Source organism: Lynx rufus, unplaced genomic scaffold, assembly GCF_022079265.1.
Source record: "Lynx rufus isolate CCGP_SWC_20201006 ecotype Redwood Valley unplaced genomic scaffold, mLynRuf1.p SCAF_3, whole genome shotgun sequence".
Lineage (NCBI taxonomy): Eukaryota > Metazoa > Chordata > Mammalia > Carnivora > Felidae > Lynx > Lynx rufus.
In genome coordinates this window covers 167,320,944-167,337,084 of record NW_025814845.1, presented here as the reverse complement: position 1 = coordinate 167,337,084, position 16,141 = coordinate 167,320,944, and the positions used below count along the sequence as shown (strand labels likewise).

General features: G+C 56.6%; 1 protein-coding gene across 4 annotated transcripts; it reads right to left on the bottom strand.

Annotated features, from left to right (window-relative positions):
- Nucleotides 1-1,971: 1,971 nt before the first annotated feature.
- PDLIM2 (PDZ and LIM domain 2) lies at nucleotides 1,972-15,911 on the bottom strand. Of its 4 annotated transcripts, none has more exons than XM_047090812.1 (10): nucleotides 15,772-15,911; nucleotides 13,612-13,706; nucleotides 12,739-12,890; nucleotides 9,900-9,969; nucleotides 9,639-9,790; nucleotides 9,404-9,482; nucleotides 5,810-5,898; nucleotides 5,417-5,562; nucleotides 3,855-3,972; nucleotides 1,972-2,538 (listed from the first exon to the last, which is right to left on the bottom strand). In XM_047090812.1, exons 2-10 carry the CDS (start codon nucleotides 13,702-13,704, stop codon nucleotides 2,361-2,363), a joined length of 1,077 nt encoding a protein of 358 aa, XP_046946768.1. In that variant the 5' UTR covers nucleotides 13,705-13,706; nucleotides 15,772-15,911; the 3' UTR covers nucleotides 1,972-2,360. The 4 variants fall into 4 exon arrangements, with proteins under 4 accessions (XP_046946768.1, XP_046946766.1, XP_046946767.1 ...); XM_047090810.1 differs by lacking the exon at nucleotides 15,772-15,911 and adding an exon at nucleotides 15,129-15,314; XM_047090811.1 differs by lacking the exon at nucleotides 15,772-15,911 and adding an exon at nucleotides 15,144-15,313.
- Between the last annotated feature and the right edge of the window lie 230 nt (nucleotides 15,912-16,141).

Here is a 16,141-nt window from a genome sequence, read left to right as displayed (position 1 = left end):
GCTCTTAGCACTCATTGCCATGTAGTATTATTTCATTCATGCCAGCTCAGTGGCTGCCACTTGACTATTACCTTCAGGAGTAGATTTCTGTATTCTCACTGTGCCAGGACCCAAGTGTTTCCAGAGGGGTGAATTCCCCTTTTGTAGGCATTCTCCCCGGCCATGGGCTACATCTGACACTAGGTGGCGTCAAGGAGACTATCCCATTGCAGACCAAAGTTCTGGCCCCACCCACTCCTGAACCACAGAAAGCCTTGATCTTTTCTGTGAAAATAAAGGCAGCCATCCAGGCAAAAGGTGAGACAGTTAAATCAAAGTGTAAATTATATCAACAGGTGCCTGAGGAGCCAACACCAACAGTCCACCGAGATTCCTTCCCAAAAGAACCAGACAGCACAAATACCCTCTGGAGCCCAGCTTTGATCTTTTCTGTGAAAATAAAGCTGAGGCCGTGGCCCATTCCTCAGGCTAACTGGGGAACAGGGTGGGTCTGGAGCACTCATGCACCTTTCTGAAATGTCTCTGAGATTAGGACTGGGGGTGGTGGGTGAATCAAGCCTAAAATCTGGTAGGGGACCACTGCCCCCTGTGTCAACTCAAACATACCTGAGGGCAGGCACACCTAACACTAGTCACCCATTATTTTTGTTTCTGGGTTTTTTGTTTGTTTGTTTGTTTGTTTGTTTGTTTTTCAAATCAACTACCACTGAAGCCAGCAGGGTCTCCCAGGGAAGGGACACACAGAGCAAGCCTGGCTTGGATGTGAGGACCTTTGGGGGGTAGGTCCTTCAGGGTGGGGCTCCTCTGGTGTATGCTTCCCAGGCAAGACTAACCTGCAGCCCAGTTCAAGGTTATTGCCGGTGATTATCTTTCTCAAGTGCGTGCAGACAGCCTTGGCGGAGTGCAAAAGATACTCTACATGTTGCCCCCACTCCTGCCCACCCGGCTCATCTGGGTAGGTCAGCTGGGCTGGCAGCATTCACCCCAAGTAGAGCGAGGGGCACCGAGTGCCAGCCCAGCCAGTGCTGGTGGAGCATGAGACTGTCACTGAGCCAGGCCTGGATAGCATGGACATCCGGGCCTGCCTCCTGTTTGCTGCCCGCCCTCCGGCATTCCTCCTCTTCTCCAGGCTCCGGATGAGAAACTCATTCCTCTAAAGTACCAGAGATTATCCCAGTAAAACTGGCATCTTTATAAAAGAGTCCAGGAGGGGCACCTGGCGGGCTCAGTTGATGGAGCATGCAACTCTTAATCGTGGGGTTGTAAGTTCAAGCCCCACACAGGGTGCAGAGATTACTTAAAAATAAAATCTTTAGGGGCGCCTGGGTGGCTCAGTCGGTTAAGCATCCAACTTTGGCTCAGGTCATGATCTCGTGGTCCGTGGGTTCGAGCCCCGCGTTGGGCTCTGTGCTGACAGCTCAGAGCCTGGAGCCTGTTTCAGATTCTGTGTCTCCCTCTTTCTCTGACCCTCCCCTGTTCATGCTCTATCTCTCTCTGTCTCAAAAATAAATAAATGTTAAAAAAATTTTTAAAAAATAAAAATAAAATCTTTAGAGGCACCTGGGTGGCTCAGTTGGTTAAGCATCTGACTCTTGGTTTCGGCTCAGGTCATGATCTCACAGTTGGTGGGATCGGTCCTGCGTCGGGCTCTGCCAGTGCAGACCCTACTTGGGGATTCTCTGTCTCCCTCTCTCTGCGCCCTTTCCACTCATGCTGTCTCTGTCTCTGTCTCTGTCTCTCTTAAAATAAATAAACTTAAATAAATAAATAAATAAATAAATAAATAAATAAATAAATAAAGCAAGCCTCTTCATTAGAGGGTGTCATGTGGTGAAGCACCTGGTAAGGTTTGGTAAGGTTTGGGGATGTGGGGAATAAAGGGGGAAAATTATGTCAATAAAAACTCTTTGCCCAATGGTAGACAGAGTTCATCCCCAGGGGCAGAGGCAGAGAAGAAGAGGAAAGAGCTACTTTGTTTCATCCATATATGTATATTTATAGAGTTCATATGCTGAAAACTTTACAGAGTGAATACCTTTAACCTCTGACCTATCCCTCTCTTTCTACATATTTATCTCTGTATCCCAACCTGCTTAATCCCTGTTGCACAAAGATATCCAATGCAGTGCCCACCTCACACTTTGGTGCACAGCCTGTTCTACAGGAGGAAGTGAGTATCTAGCAGAGGCCTGGGATGGTGAGGCTGTCCTCATCCACAGCCCATCACAGGTCGCAGGCTCTAGCCTCACCCAGCCTGGAGGCAGGGGCCCCACCACCAACCACCACCCTTCCATGCCAGCTTGCTATTGGTGCACAGGTGCCTACGCGGTCTAGGGCAGGTTGAGAACCTAGCCAGGTACTCAGGCGTGGGAGCTGAGGGCGGGGGGCGAGGAGTAGCGCTGACGGGCATGCTTCTCGCAGTACAGCTCGTCTCCGACCCAAAAGTGCCCACGCATCTTCAGGTTCAGCCCACAGTCCGCACAGGTGTAGCAGCCTGGGTGGCGGTACCGCCCCTCCTGGATGCGCACAGCCTGGTTCCTGCAGGGGCAATGCAGAGGGGAGAACCATTAGCCTGGGGGAGAGTGGGGGTGGGGGAAGGCAGGGTGATAGCATGATGCTGCCATTCTCATTCCCGGGAAGCCTAGTTCCTGGCCAGTTCCAGGCCCACAGTCAGGACCTGGAAAGATCCCCAAATCTCAGACACTGGACTCCCCAAGCCTTCCTTCAGGAATCTCACTTCAATAACCCCCAACCACCACCTCCGGGACTTCTAATTTTTAAAAAAAGGGGGGCACCTGGGTGGCTCAGTTGGTTGGGCATCCCACTTTGGCTCAGGTCATGATCTTGTGGTTCATGAGTTTGAGCCCCATGTTGGGCTCTCTGCTGACAGCTCAGAGCCTGGAGCCTGCTTCAGATTCTGTGTCTCCCTCTCTCTCTGCCCCTCCCCCTCTAACGCTCTCTCTTTCTCTTCCTCTCTCTCTCAAAAATAAATAAACATTAAAAAAAATATTTTTTTAAAGCTGTTTGTCCTTTACACATAGGCAAATAAACTCGTCCTGAATTTTCTGGGTTGTTAATGGAGCAGTGGTCCTCTGGGTGTGGTCCCAGGTACCGGGACCATAGCACTACATCACCTGAGGACAAGTTGGAAATGCAAATGCTGGGGCCAGAGACCTCCTGAAGAGGAAACTCTGGGGTACAGGCCAGCAGTCCCTCTAACAAGTCCTCAGGGACTGTGCAGCTGCTCTTTGAGAACCACCACATACAACACTTCCCTTGTGTCTGCACGGTAGGCATGCATAGTATCCCATTCTGGGGCTGAGACAGTAAAGCCTGCAGAGGCTAAGGGATTTGCCTAAGGTGAGTCATCTGACCGTCATCATGGCATGTAAGAAATTTATGGCGGAGCGGGTGGACTTTCAGCACTTTTCCAGAGAATGTGGCTGCATTACAATGCCACCCTGTGAGGAAAAATGAATCTACCTCTGGAAAAGTCATCCCTTTCCAAAGGGGGTGAGGAAGGGGCAAGAGCAAAATTTTCCAGGAGGAGGCACCGCATCTAGAGGCAGATCTCCAGAGGCCTTGAGATTATTGCAGAGAAATCAGAAGCGTCGTTTCTTACTCCTCCCAGGAGGGAGGAAGAAATCAGGGAGAAGGGGATGCGGCAGGGAGAAGCCAGCAAGACATTTTAAGAAGGCTTAAAATAACCAACATAGCCCATCACAGGTCTGCTGTGGAAACACCCCTCCAGGGTCCCTGACTGGTGTTGACTCCTCCCGGGGGCATCCCGTGCCCTGCCCCGCCCCACACCACCCTGTCAGGGTGTGCCTGCCTCCCAGGCCGTAGACACTCACACAATGCTGGTGCTGCACTTCTCACACGTGTGGAGCTTGGGCGGGGTGGCCAGGGCCCTGGAGGTGGGCAGGGAGGACTGGGGGCTCAGCGAGCTGGGCAGGAAGGCAGGTGTGCCACCTGGGAGGGGTGGGAGCAGATGGACACATCAGAGCTCGTCCACTGGCCGCGGCACCCGGGCTGTGTTTACTCACTCACACTCCGCTAGCACGGTTCCCAGGAGACTCCTAAAAGGTGCGCTTCCATGCAGACCCCTGAAGTAACACCGGGGGTGAAGGTGAGTGGGTAATGGAGGAAGGGACTGATCATGGCAGCTCCCTGGCTGAGGCTGAGTTGGCCCAAGCTGGGGCAACCTGAGGAGTGTCTGCGCGGTGCCTCCCACGTCCCGCCAAGCAGGCATGGTGATATTGATTAAAAGATGCTGCTGATAGATAGTAACAGCGCCACAACACCTTTATAAAGTTTTCAAAGGGTTCTTATGGGCACAGTTGCATGCGAGCCTTGGAACAACACGAAGATGAAGCACAGATGTTACTGGGCGGGTACGGTCCCTGTTTGCAGCCAAGGGCTCCGGGACTCCAGCGGTGAAGCCACTGACCGTCTGCACTCCCCTCACCCCGGGGCCTCTCCCGGGGCCTGCCAAGGCCTCCGGGTCATGATGCGCAAGGTCTGCTCCAAACCGTTTCACCCTGACCCCAGTGAACACCCCCGGAGCTAAGTGTCAGAGTTGGAGCCAGCCACCAGATACAGTGCTGGCGAGGCTGCTGATCCCGTAGTCCTGAATGTCCCATCCTCTGCCTCCCGGAAGCCACTGCCCAGGCCAGGCTTTCTCATCTCTCCCCTGGACTAGGCCGGAGCCCCCCCCAACACACACAGTACAACTGCAGCACTGACCACACCTCAGGCGCTGGGTGGGCCTGTCTGTCTGCCCTCAGCCTCCACACTCTGCACATCACTGGCCCATCAGACAGGCACAGTGAATGTCTGTCGAGCGAACAACTGAATGGCTGGCAAGAGCCCATATCTCTTATGCACTTCAGCATCTGATGCACTGCCTGGCATCATTTAACCAGCCCTTCTAGGTGAGGGTACTCCTCAGCCTGGCACGTGAGGCCAGGACTTAACCTCTGAGACCACCCTCCATGCTGCCAGGCCCCGCTGTTCTCTCTCGCTCCCACACCAAAGCCCTCCAGCTGCCAACCACTGCATGCCACGGCGCTCTCTGCCACCATCTTAAGGCCCTTTGTTAAAATCTTGATCTTTCTTCAAGGGTCAAGTCAAATCCATCTTCCTCTACGAAGCCCACCCTGGAGACCCAGCCCCCACAGGGCCCACCACCCACCTTTCTCATTCCCCCTTGGCACTTTCCTGACCCCAGCCAGCACCTCTGGGTCCACCCCTACAACACCCACCAGACTGAAAGCTCCTTTAGTGCAGGGACTCCCTTGGAGCCTATTCCTATGATGAGCACTTAGGAAATATTTGTTCTGTATCATGTCCAGTCAGGGTCCAGGGGTATCCTGCAGGAATCTCCTTCCTGCACCCAAGCCCCCAAGGGGCTCACCTCTCTCTTCAGCCTCCAGAGCCTCCTGCAAGAGCCGAAAGGAGCTGGACTGTCGGGGGGCCACCCGCCCCTCACGATTTTCCTGCAGCATCTTGTAGACTTCTGAATCCTCCTCCAGAAGGCGGCTTCCCCCCTCTGAGTCCACACTGCAGGGACAGGAGCGGCCAGGAGTGAGGGTTCCTTCCCGGGTATGAGGACCAGCAAGAAGGCAGGGAAAGAGTGTCCAGGGGAAGGCATTCTGAGGGAATTCAGAGGATTCAGAGGAAAGCCAAATGGGCTTAAAGTGGCCGGGGACCTCCCCCTGCCCAAATCCCTCTCTGGAAAGCCAATCTGTCTCCTGCCCCTCCCAGGCCCTCCAGGATTCCACCCCACCCTCCAGATTCCACCGGGTACCTGAGTCTGGGACTGGAGGAGTGGGGACCCGGGGAAGGCGGCAGCACCAGCACAGCCGAGTCACCAGCCGCGGCGCGGGTGAGGCTGGCCTGTGGGACAGAGAGGCACCAGGGGAGGAGTCAGTGGCTGGAGCCTTTGGCCCGCACACCCGTCTGGGCTGCCGAGCCAAGCCCGGCTGTTCCCCAGGCCCGACACCAGAGGGCCCCCAGCTCTTGCTGACCAACAGGCCCTCAGGCGCAAGGGCCCAATACACCAAATCCTACCCTCGGGGCACTAGGGAGTGTTCTGCTCATTCCCAGAAGGGGAGAGAGGCCAGCACCCAACTATGGAGGTGTGAAGTTTCTGCAAGGAGATTGGGCAAGGGGCAGAACAAGCAGAGAGGAAGAAAGCAGATGCTTTTGCAGTGAGAAGAAAACACAAAGGGATGGAGTGAAGGGCCCAAGGACCCGTCTTGGAGTCAGGGATGGGGCAGCACAAGGGACCTCTCTCCTACACACACTTCCTCTCCTAAGAGGGCCCCGGGGTCTGGGCTGACCAGCCTCTTCTGGCTGCCCTGGAGGTCTAATTCTGCCCCATGGAGCCTTGGGGGCCAGGCCCATTCTGGACCCACACCCCAGCAGCAGCTCCCCCTCCCCAGGTGTGTGCTATCCATCTTGGGCTCTTTTCACTTACCGTCTACCTGGAAATCTTGCCTTCAACCTCATTGTTGCTCTGCTTCCTGGCATGCACCTCTGCACCCTCCCCTACTACCCTGCCCCCTCTCCACAGCCATCCCCCACGGAAAGGGGAACCCCAGAGACAAAAAGACAGGCCACCGTGCACTAGCTGAGGGCACATTTCCCTGGAAAGCCAACTTTCTTCCATATTAAAATTCAAAATCAAGGACAAGTTATGGGGTCAAATGGTAAAACTGCATGGATTTTAAAGCTAAAAACAGAAACTGCAGAGTTTTGAGAAGAAAGCCCCAGACCCTCACTCCCCCAGCCGTCTTCCCCCAGTCTACATTCCTCCTACACTTGGTGGCCTGCGGTCAACTGACAGACGGTAAGATAATTTCCTCAGGAAGGACAGTCAGCACCAGTTACTTAAGAACGACATCCCATCTCGCTGTCCTGAGCCAGCATGTGCCCTGCACAGGGGCAGCGGCTCGCAGGGAGAAATCCGCCCAGGCTCCCTTTGTAAGCCAAGTTCTCATGCCAGCCAGAGGGGTGCTGTCTTCACATCTGCTCAGCAAGGCGTGTACCTACCCAGAGGTGGCAACTTCCAGTTTCCAGAAGGGTACTATGGAGGCTGGTGGTGTCCTGTGCCTTGGACTGAGCGCAGCCTCAGCCAGCTCGAAAGCCAGCAGCAAAATCATGGCCACGGCAGACACCTCACCTACACTCACCTCTAACCCCCTTCCTCCTTCCAGACCTCTGTGCCCTGAGAGAGAGGAGCCCAACTCCCTTACTGGAGAAAGTTCTTCCCTTCCTCCATCCTAGTCAGCCAGGGATACCTGCCTTCACAAAAGGAACCTTTCATCTCCAAGTCCAGCAAAGCTGTCCACCTGCCCAACAAGAGCTCATCTGTGGCCAACACCCTTCAACATGTGTTCTGGGGAACACAGGGATGTTAATAAGTGAGTGGCAGGTTGGGGTGGGGGGATTCCAGGAGACATTCTATAGTTAAACAAGTTTAGACGACTAATAAAATTAAATCTATTTCTCACGGGACTTCTTAGAGTCTTTAAGGTGCTAAAAGTACACAGTGACTCCCAAGAGGGAAGTGGGGGACCCCGACACTCCCACACCATCTGACCACAGCCTCACTGGCAGACCAGAATGCAAACTTCATTGGATTAGGAATATCTGTTTATCCACCAACGCATCCCCAGAGCCTGGGAAGGGTGCCTGACACAAAGCAACTGCTCAATAAAAATTTGTTGAAGGAATGATCACGGTCCTTGGGGCCAAAGAAGGGAACCTGGTGCATGGGGACTGCTTATCCAAGGTTAGATGGTAGAGGTGGGACTAGCCCAAGTCTCCCTGCCACCCGGCCCAGGGCTCCTGTTTACACCACATGGGTGGTCCTCAAATCTTTGGATGCATCAGATCCCTGAAGGCTCCTTAAAACACAGACTGGTCCCCCTGTCCACACCCTCACCCCTGCATCTGATTCAGTAAGTCCAGGCTGAGGCCTGGAAATTTGCATTTCTAACAGGTTCCAAGGTGTTGCTGCTGCTTTGGGAGACACTCTCTGTACCACCAGCATCTCCCCTTTGCCCAAGTTTGGGACACCACAAGGAAGAAGGCCAAGATGGATGGGCCCTCTCCAGCCACGCCCTGGGCCAAGCACATTCCCAACTGGTCTCAGCCCAAAGATCTCCCAGAGAAGCCCCCCCTCACCGGGCCCAAACACGCCAGGTCTTGCTTACACACTGCTTTCCCGTCTCCCTGGCTTATCATTCTCTAATCTAAACCCTACCCGGTCCTACCTCTGACGTCCAGCAAAATTCCTGACAAAGCCTTCTCAGGCCACCCAGCCCACATTCATCTCTCCCCTCCCAGAATGCCTCCTGCTTTTATAATTAAGACCACACTGTTTAGTACTTAATTGTTCCAAAACTGCTTTACATGTTTGTCTTATCTCCCCAACTGCATTTTAAATTCTTTAAAGACGGGGACCTTATTGAATGCATTTCTATGCCCACATTGCCTGGCAGGCCACCTGGTGGGCCCATAGCAGGCCACTGGGGAGCCCCTACTGTGCAGCCCCCAGTGAAGCCCACTCCTTCCTTCTCCAGAGCCCCCAGTTTCTAATTCCCTCCCCCAGCCATCTCCAAAGACTCTGCTTTCTGGAATGCAGAATCAACCGGAGGTAGGATTCCAGCAGCTGGGCCTCATCCCTTTCACCCCAAAGGCTGGACATGCCCCCCACCAACTCTGCCCCCAGCAGCTGTGGCCCAGGACTGTTGGCCGACTCAGTCCCTCACTTCCTCACCACCCCTGCCCTTAGAGAGGAGAAATGCAAAGGGAGGTGGAGGGGGGGGAAGGCTGTCACTAGTTCACAGTGGGACCTGGGAGGGGGGCATCCAGGGTAGAAGAGCAGGGAGAGGGGCAGACAGAGAGTAAGCCAAGTGCTACTTGAGGCAGAACCACAGTCCCATTGGTGGTTCTCTGGGCTGAGTCAGACAAGGAGGAAGGGGGATGGGGTGATGGGAGTTGGGGGCAGGCATGGGGCTTGGAATGGGGAGGAATGTGTTCAAGAGATGCAGCCAGAGCCAGAGGGAACCATCCCAACAACAGCAGCAAAACTATTTCAGCCCTGGCCCAAGAGAAACACTCAGGAAGGGAGGAAGCTAGCAGAAGGGGGGAGGCGGCAAATGGGAGTATAAGAGGTAGAAGGCCACCTGGGACTGGCAGGGCAGGGCCCCAGGCACAGGAAGTGTGGCCTACCACCAGACACAGTGGCCTTCTGGCTCAGGAGAGGGGCATGCTTGTTGCTAAGAGATGAGGTGCTGGTTGCCCAGGTGGGACCCGCCATCTGCAGCCCAATGGGTGCCACTGGCAACCAGCCAGGACGGGAGGATCTATCCTCCCCACCAGGTATTCTCACCGGTCGACTTCTGGGGTGGCCCCCGTAGGAAAAGCGGTCAGCAGCAGCCAATCCCGGGGAATGTGCCAGGCTCTGGAAACTGAAATGGGGGAAATGGATGATGTGTGCGCCAGGCGTCCCACCCAGCCTGCCTCAGGGAAGAGGAGGGTGCCCTCAAACTCCCCTAAACCCAGTTACTCAGCCTGAGAGGCCTGGTCCAGACCCTGTGGCTGCGGTGCTCACCCCCTGGGCTCACCTGCGGCTGACAACAGTCTCTCCAGGGAGGGCCTGCGGGCTGGTGGGGGGCAGGGCAGAGAACGGGCTGCCGGGCTGGGGGCTGGAAAAGACTGGGCTGGAGCAGGAAGACCTCAGGGAGGACTGGCTGTCAGTGTGCGTCCTCACGGAGCCCTGTGGAGAGAAGGACTGAGAAGGGGGTACCTGTCCCCTACCAGCCCTGCCCCTCAGGTCTCCCCTCATTTTGGGGTGCTGGAGTTCTCCACAGAAGGCACCATCCTACCTGGAAGCGAGTCGCCAGCCCTTCCACAGAGCTTTCCCCATTGGTCTGCTGGGGGGAAGCAGCCCGAGACCTGAGGAGAGGGTAGGGGGGGAGGCAAGTCACAGGGGTCCTGGCCCCCCACTAACAGGATAAGGGCCACAGATTGCAGCTGTTCCCACAAGATTCTCAAGATTAGTACAAGGTTCAAAACATTTGGACATCAGGCTGTCAAATTTCAACTTTGCCAAATTGAAAACAAACAACTATTGTTAACAACTACCATCATTTCTCAAAGGAATGGAAGGTTTAGCATCAGTATGTAGAATTTCAGCGAGAAGTTCAATAAATTCAATTTTAGTAAAAACTCCTCCTATTATCTCTTGTCTTTTTTTTCTTTTCTGTTTTTTAAAGTTTACTTATTTATTTATTTTGAGAGGGAGGGTGCAGGCGGGGGAGGGGCAGAGAGAGGCGGGAGAGTCCCAAGCAGGATCCATAGGCATATCAGCTTGGAGCCTGAAGTGAGGCCCCATTCTGGGCCTTCACACGGGGCTCAGACTCATGAACTGTGAGATCCTGACCTGAGCCAAAATCAAGAATCAGATGCTTAACCGACTGAGCCACACCGGTGCCCTTTTTTTTTTTTTTTTTTTTTTGAAGTAATCTCTGTGCCCAATGTGGGGTGGGGCTCAAACTCACGACCCTGAGATGAAAAGTCACATGCTCCACTGACTGAGCCAGCCCAGAGGCCTTTTTCTTTTCCTTCCTTCCTTCCTTCCTTCCTTCCTTCCTTCCTTCCTTCCTTCTTTTCTTTCTTTCTTTCTTTCTTTCTTTCTTTCTTTCTTTCTTTCTTTCCTTTTTTTTTTTTAATTTCATACAGGCTTTGTCACTGGTCAGCATCAGCTTGTAGATCAACTTTGGGGAAGATTGCTGATTTCACATAAATAATTCTTTATCTTTCACCCATAGAAAAACTGAAGCCTAGAGAAGAAAAGTGAGTTTTCTAAAGCCCAACAATGGCTGGGCCAGCTGCTCACTCTCCTCTGCCCAGCCAGAGGCTATTCCCCACCAGCTTTGTTGCTAATGGCTGGAATATCTTGGGGAGGATCATTCCTGGTCCCTTCTTCTTCTTCTTTTTTTTTTTTTAATTAATTTATTCTAGAGTGAGAGAGAGAGAGAGAGAGAAGAGAGAGAGAGAGGGAGGGAGCCCGTGTGCTGCATGAGGGAGGTCAAAGAGAGAGGAAGAGAGAGAGAATCCCAAGCAGGCTCCACACTGTCAGTGGAGAGCCTGATGTAGGGCTTGAACTCACCAACTGTGACATCATGATCTGAACCAAAATCAAGAGTCAGATGCTTAACCAACTGAGGCACCCAGGTGCTCCATGGTCCCTTCTAAACATTTCTCCGTAAAACAAAGGGTGGAGCCAGCCCCCCTTCCTGCAGGACCTGGAGAGCCAGGGCAACAAGCAGGCCCAGCTTTCCACCAATCACCAAGGCAGCCAGCAAGAGAAGAACCCCAGGAGACCCCCTTCAAAGCCCTTCCCACTGGAGCCTTGAACAGGAGGACATTGGAGGGCTGGTACTAGCTGAGGGTGGAGAAAGAGCCTGCCGTGTCCCAATCCCACTATACCGTTCCTGGTTGTCTGGCCACTTCTAGAGAGGTCAACAAGAACCTCAGTCACCACACACACCAGCCTCAGCCTCCCCAGGGAGGGGTGTGGGATCAGAGTGAAGGGAGCTTGGGCCTTGGCTCCAGTCCAGAGCACTGCTTCCTGCCACAGAGCTCTGGGTGCTCAAGAGGCTTCCTGAGATGGGGAAGACTAGGAGGGTTTAGGAGCAGGCCGGGCAAGGGAAAGAAGAGGCAGAGAGAGAGTCTTGACCTGCCCAACATGGAGCTGGAGGCTTGGAGGGACTTGGCCAGGCCCACTCCCTGACAGGACTGGATCCCTCTAAGAGGGACCTGAGAGGAAATGGTGGTGTCAGCAGCTCCCTGTCCCTCCCCCACCCGACTCTGCAGTCTCTTGTAGATTTTGGTCCCCTTCCCAGCTGCCATGAGGTACTACTCTCCACCCTCCTCGTCTGGGTCCCACTCCTGCAAACACTCATGAGTCTGAGTGGCATGAGGGAGTCACTAAAGGGGCCGGGACATCATGGGAGCCAGCTTCTACAGCACTGTGGGATGGTAGAGGTGAAGAGAGGGCATGGAGCCAGGGCCCAGAGAGAGCGCAGTGGGGAAGGGGGGGGGGGCAGAGAGGCAGGAGGTATCTGACTCAAGTTCAAGGCCCGCCCAGAGGGTTCTCCTGGCTGGGGGATCTTCCAGCATTCCTTCCCTGTGACTCACTATGATGCCCCACCCCAGGGAGCCACCTGTTCCCCTCCCCAACCCAGGCTTCTGGACTGAAAACCCAAGCCCAGGAATCTGCCTTCACCAACACAGCCTGGAGAGGCAAAGGGGAAGGACAGAGGGGTTCTTTGGGGAATGAGCCTCCAAACTCCTCAACCTACTCCCCAGGACGTGAACAAAGGCCATCCCCTCTTGGAGGCAGGGGCCCAGGAGACCCAGCCTAAGGCACACCTTTCCCCTCTTCAACCCACTTCATGCCCACACCCTGTGCCGTGCACACTTGGGAACCAGTCAAACCCGGGCATCCAGGTGGCTGATGCCAGCCTGCCCTGCCCATGGCTACATGCCCAGCTAGGTACAGGGACACCCCTCAGCCCACTCTAGACCGTCTAAAGATGAGCCAAAAGGGCCCAGAAAGGCCGGGCTGGGGCTAAGAACAGGGGGTGAGGGCAGCCACTGTGCAGCGGGCTGGTGAGGGGAGGGGAATGCTGGCAGGCCCAGCAGTGGTGGAGGGCCTACCGGTCTAGCTGCAGCCTCAGGGGTGAGGGACTCTGGCGGATCTTGCTCTGGGCCTCAGCATGAAGCATACCCTCAGCACTCTCCCCGTTGATGGCCACAATAATGTCTCCAGGCCGGAGGTCAGCAGCCTCAGCCTTGCTCCTCTCAGTTACCTGGAGGGGATGAGAAGCAAGTGGTCTGAGGCACCCCTGCTCAGACAGTGATGACATCCATGTAGGGATGGAGGAGAGGGAATTTCTCTCTGTCCTGCCCAAGAAACACAGAACCTGGTTTGAACCAGACTGGCCTGTGTCCCCCTTTGTCTCTCTGCACAGCAGTGTCTGCCCAGCTTATCAGCTAATCCCCTCCAAAAGCTGGAGTGGAACCCCACCCCCCACCCCAGCACTGACACTCTAACAGGGGCCTCCAGAAGAAATGGCAGAGTTTCAGGGACTGTGCTTGGAAATACTTTTGGATAGAGAGCCCTGCCCGTGCAAATCACACCATGCAGGTGGCTGCCTGCACACAGGCCTTCTGCATGAATGCTCCCTGGCCTGGGCCTGGGTCAAGAGGAAACTGCCAAGAACTTGGGGCTCCTGTTCTCGTAACCTCCCAAAATGGCTGCCAGCAGGTATGGGGTTGGTGAGCAAGGAGAAAAGAGCAGGCCCTGTACTTGGACCAGCTCCCTTTCACTCCCTAGTAGTCTGCTCCTGAAGTGGTCACCACATCCCCACGGCAACAGGGCCCAGGAGCCTGGTCCTCCCCAGGCTAACACTCCCAGAAGCAGGCCTTCTGGCTCCAGAATTAAAAAAGAAAGGTGCCTGTGGGGACCAGGTAGACAGGGTAGACCCTAACTCTGGGGGTACCGCCTTAGCTCCTGGAATTAGCCCTTACCTTGGTCACCATGATAGGCGTGTGGAAATCCCTGCCCCCAGTGATCCGGAAGCCCCAGGGCCCTGGCCCCACCACATCCACTGTTAGGGCCATATCTGAGGAAGAAGGGATGGAGACACTGTAAGGTGATGGAAGAGGTAAAAGAGAGGGGATGACAGGTCCAGGGAGCAGCCAGTCAGGGGCTGGGCGGGTGAAGGGGAGGGTAGAGGAAGTGACTAACTCCCTCCCCCCTCCCCCCAGTTTCACTTCCCCCGCCCTGGGAAGCCGTGACTCTGAGTTCCCCCTTCACCGCCACCATCTTCAGCAAAGCAACTCCCCAAAGGCAGGCTGTTAGGGTGCCTCACAGGGCCTTTTGCCGGAGAACAGGCGGCAGGGGCTAGCAGGTGGTAGGAGATGTCATGGTTTCCTGCCTCTCCCCCTCCCCCACCACAAGGTTAAGTCCCACCAGCGCTGGCTTCCGGTCCCCAAAACTGACTGCACAAGGTACTTCCTCCCCACTCTGGGGGAGGGCAGCACTCTGGGAACAGGAGTGATAGCAAACAAGGGGGTGATGCCACCACAGACTCTTCAAGTAGTTGGCTGGATGGGGACTGGGCCAAGGTCTTCAGAGGGGCCTCCTGGCTGCCTGCCTGGCCCCTGGCGATGTGGTCCAGATAGGCAAGACTGGGCTTCCCACCTCCTCCAGGGGCCTGCTGCCCTCTGAACAGCCCCGGCCAGGAGGACGGGCTCATCTGCCAAGTTGGGCACACCCACCCCCTGGCAGTGGCCAGCAGGTTGAGCTGATTGATGCTGCCTGCTAGCTGGGGCCACAGGCCTCCCATCCACTGCCCCCTCCGCTGGGCAAGGGAGTGTCCTTGCACACCAAGCCCTTGTAGGATTTCCTGAGCCTCTAGTTATGGAGCTGGGAGCCAACCCAGGCAGGAAGCTGCAATGCCAGCCTGGGCCACCACCCTGCCCAGCACCCACCCTGGGGCTGCCCCTGGGGAGGCCCAGTGACTGCAAGTGCTGCCAATCAACATCAAAGACACTAGGGCCACTTCCCGTGTTTAGGAACCTGGGCAGAGGACGCCCAAGCAAGAGGAGCTGTCTGCCCTCTCCCAGGTCCTTGGCTTCCCCTTTTGCTCCGGACTAGCCCCTGTCCCTGCCTAGGTCCCTACGTTGGCGCTGGCGGTTCATAGACGCTTTGGAGTCTCAGACCTTTGAGCCTGCCTGTGGACTCCGCGCCCGGGGCCCTGGGGAGGTGCCCAGCCCGTCGGCCCGGCTCTCCCAGTTCTGGCACCTTCTGTGCTCCGAGGCCAAAGTACCCACGGGCCGGGGGCTGGAGGAGGAGCGCCCGGGACCAGGAAAGCTCAGCACGCGGGGCGCACCAGCCTCTAGGGAGGCTGCAGGCCGTGGGCGGAGGAAAGAGCCGAGGCGCTGAGAGCTGCGCAGAGGAGACGCGGCGCGCAGAGCTGCGAGGTCCCCGGAGCCGGGAAGCTCGTCGGCCGTGCGGACGGTGCGCAGGTGGGCGCGCTCACCTGGCTCCCGCTCACCTGGCTCGCTCTCACTCGTCGGGCTGGGAGGCCAGGCCCGGTAGGGAAGGGAGGGGAAGGAGGGAAGGTGTGGAGACACCGCCGCTCCCGCTGCCGCCGCTGCCGCCGTCTGCCCGACTCTGGGGAGAGCCCGCCCGGGGCTCCAGGACCTGCCTCCGCCCATGTGATCCCGGAGCCGCCCCTGCCGCCGCCCCTGGCCGGGGAGGACGCCTCCTCCGCGCAGCCCAGCCCCGGCGCTGCCACCTGGCCCGCGCCCCGCGGGGGGTGTGCGGGTGGGGGGAGGGTCTCTCCCTAGAGCCCCCTGAAGGCTGCGGTCGTCGTCCCCGAGGTGCCCTTCTCCTCCCGACTGCCCCCTGAGGGTGCCGCGGAGGCGTTCCGGTGACGGGTCGCGAGCCCCACTTCACAAACAGCTGAGACTGGCGCCCCCCCCCGAAGCTCCCCCAGGCCGGTGGCGCCCACCCGCCTTCGAAGGGCCCCTCGAGCACCCCCACACCCGGGGCTGGGGCGGGGCAGGGCCGGCTGGGTCTGTCTGCGGTCCGCCTGGCATCTCCGCCCACTCCGGGCTCCGACACAGGCGCGGATGCAGCCCCGACACCCACAGATCCCCAGCCCCGGCCGCCCCTCGGACCTCTTCAACTCCGTTCCCCAACGGCCGGCGCCCCGGCTAGTCGGTGGTGCAGACTGCTGGGGTTTTCGGGCTGCTCAGAGCTTCCCTGTTTGAGATGCTTCTCAAGCCTGCTCCGCTCAGGGAGACCTTCCAGGCCCAAGAGATGGAGAGACTGCTGGCTGGAGGGCGCTGGGCACTCTCCCGGGCTGATGCTCTTTCCATTCCTAGCTGCCCTCCCCTCACGCTCTCTGCTGCCCCGCCTGGCGTGGGCCAGCCCCAACAGTCACCACTGGCCCTCGCTGCCCATGTGGCCAGCCCTCTGCCAACCACCTGGAACCCAGGCTCTAGGGCTCTGGAGAGGACAGCCGAAGAAAGGCCCCAGGCACCAGCT

Bases quoted from the DNA above. Each gene is read 5' to 3' on its own strand.
- PDLIM2 (XM_047090810.1), bottom strand. From the start codon at position 15,306: ATGGGCGGAGGCAGGTCCTGGAGCCCCGGGCGGGCTCTCCCCAGAGTC. The intron at 9,483-9,638 runs GTGAGCCCAGGG...CCCCCATTTCAG, and splicing joins GAGACTGTTGTCAGCCGCAG to TTTCCAGAGCCTGGCACATT. The intron at 2,539-3,854 runs GTGAGTGTCTAC...TTGCCCCTGCAG, and splicing joins AAGTGCAGCACCAGCATTGT to GAACCAGGCTGTGCGCATCC.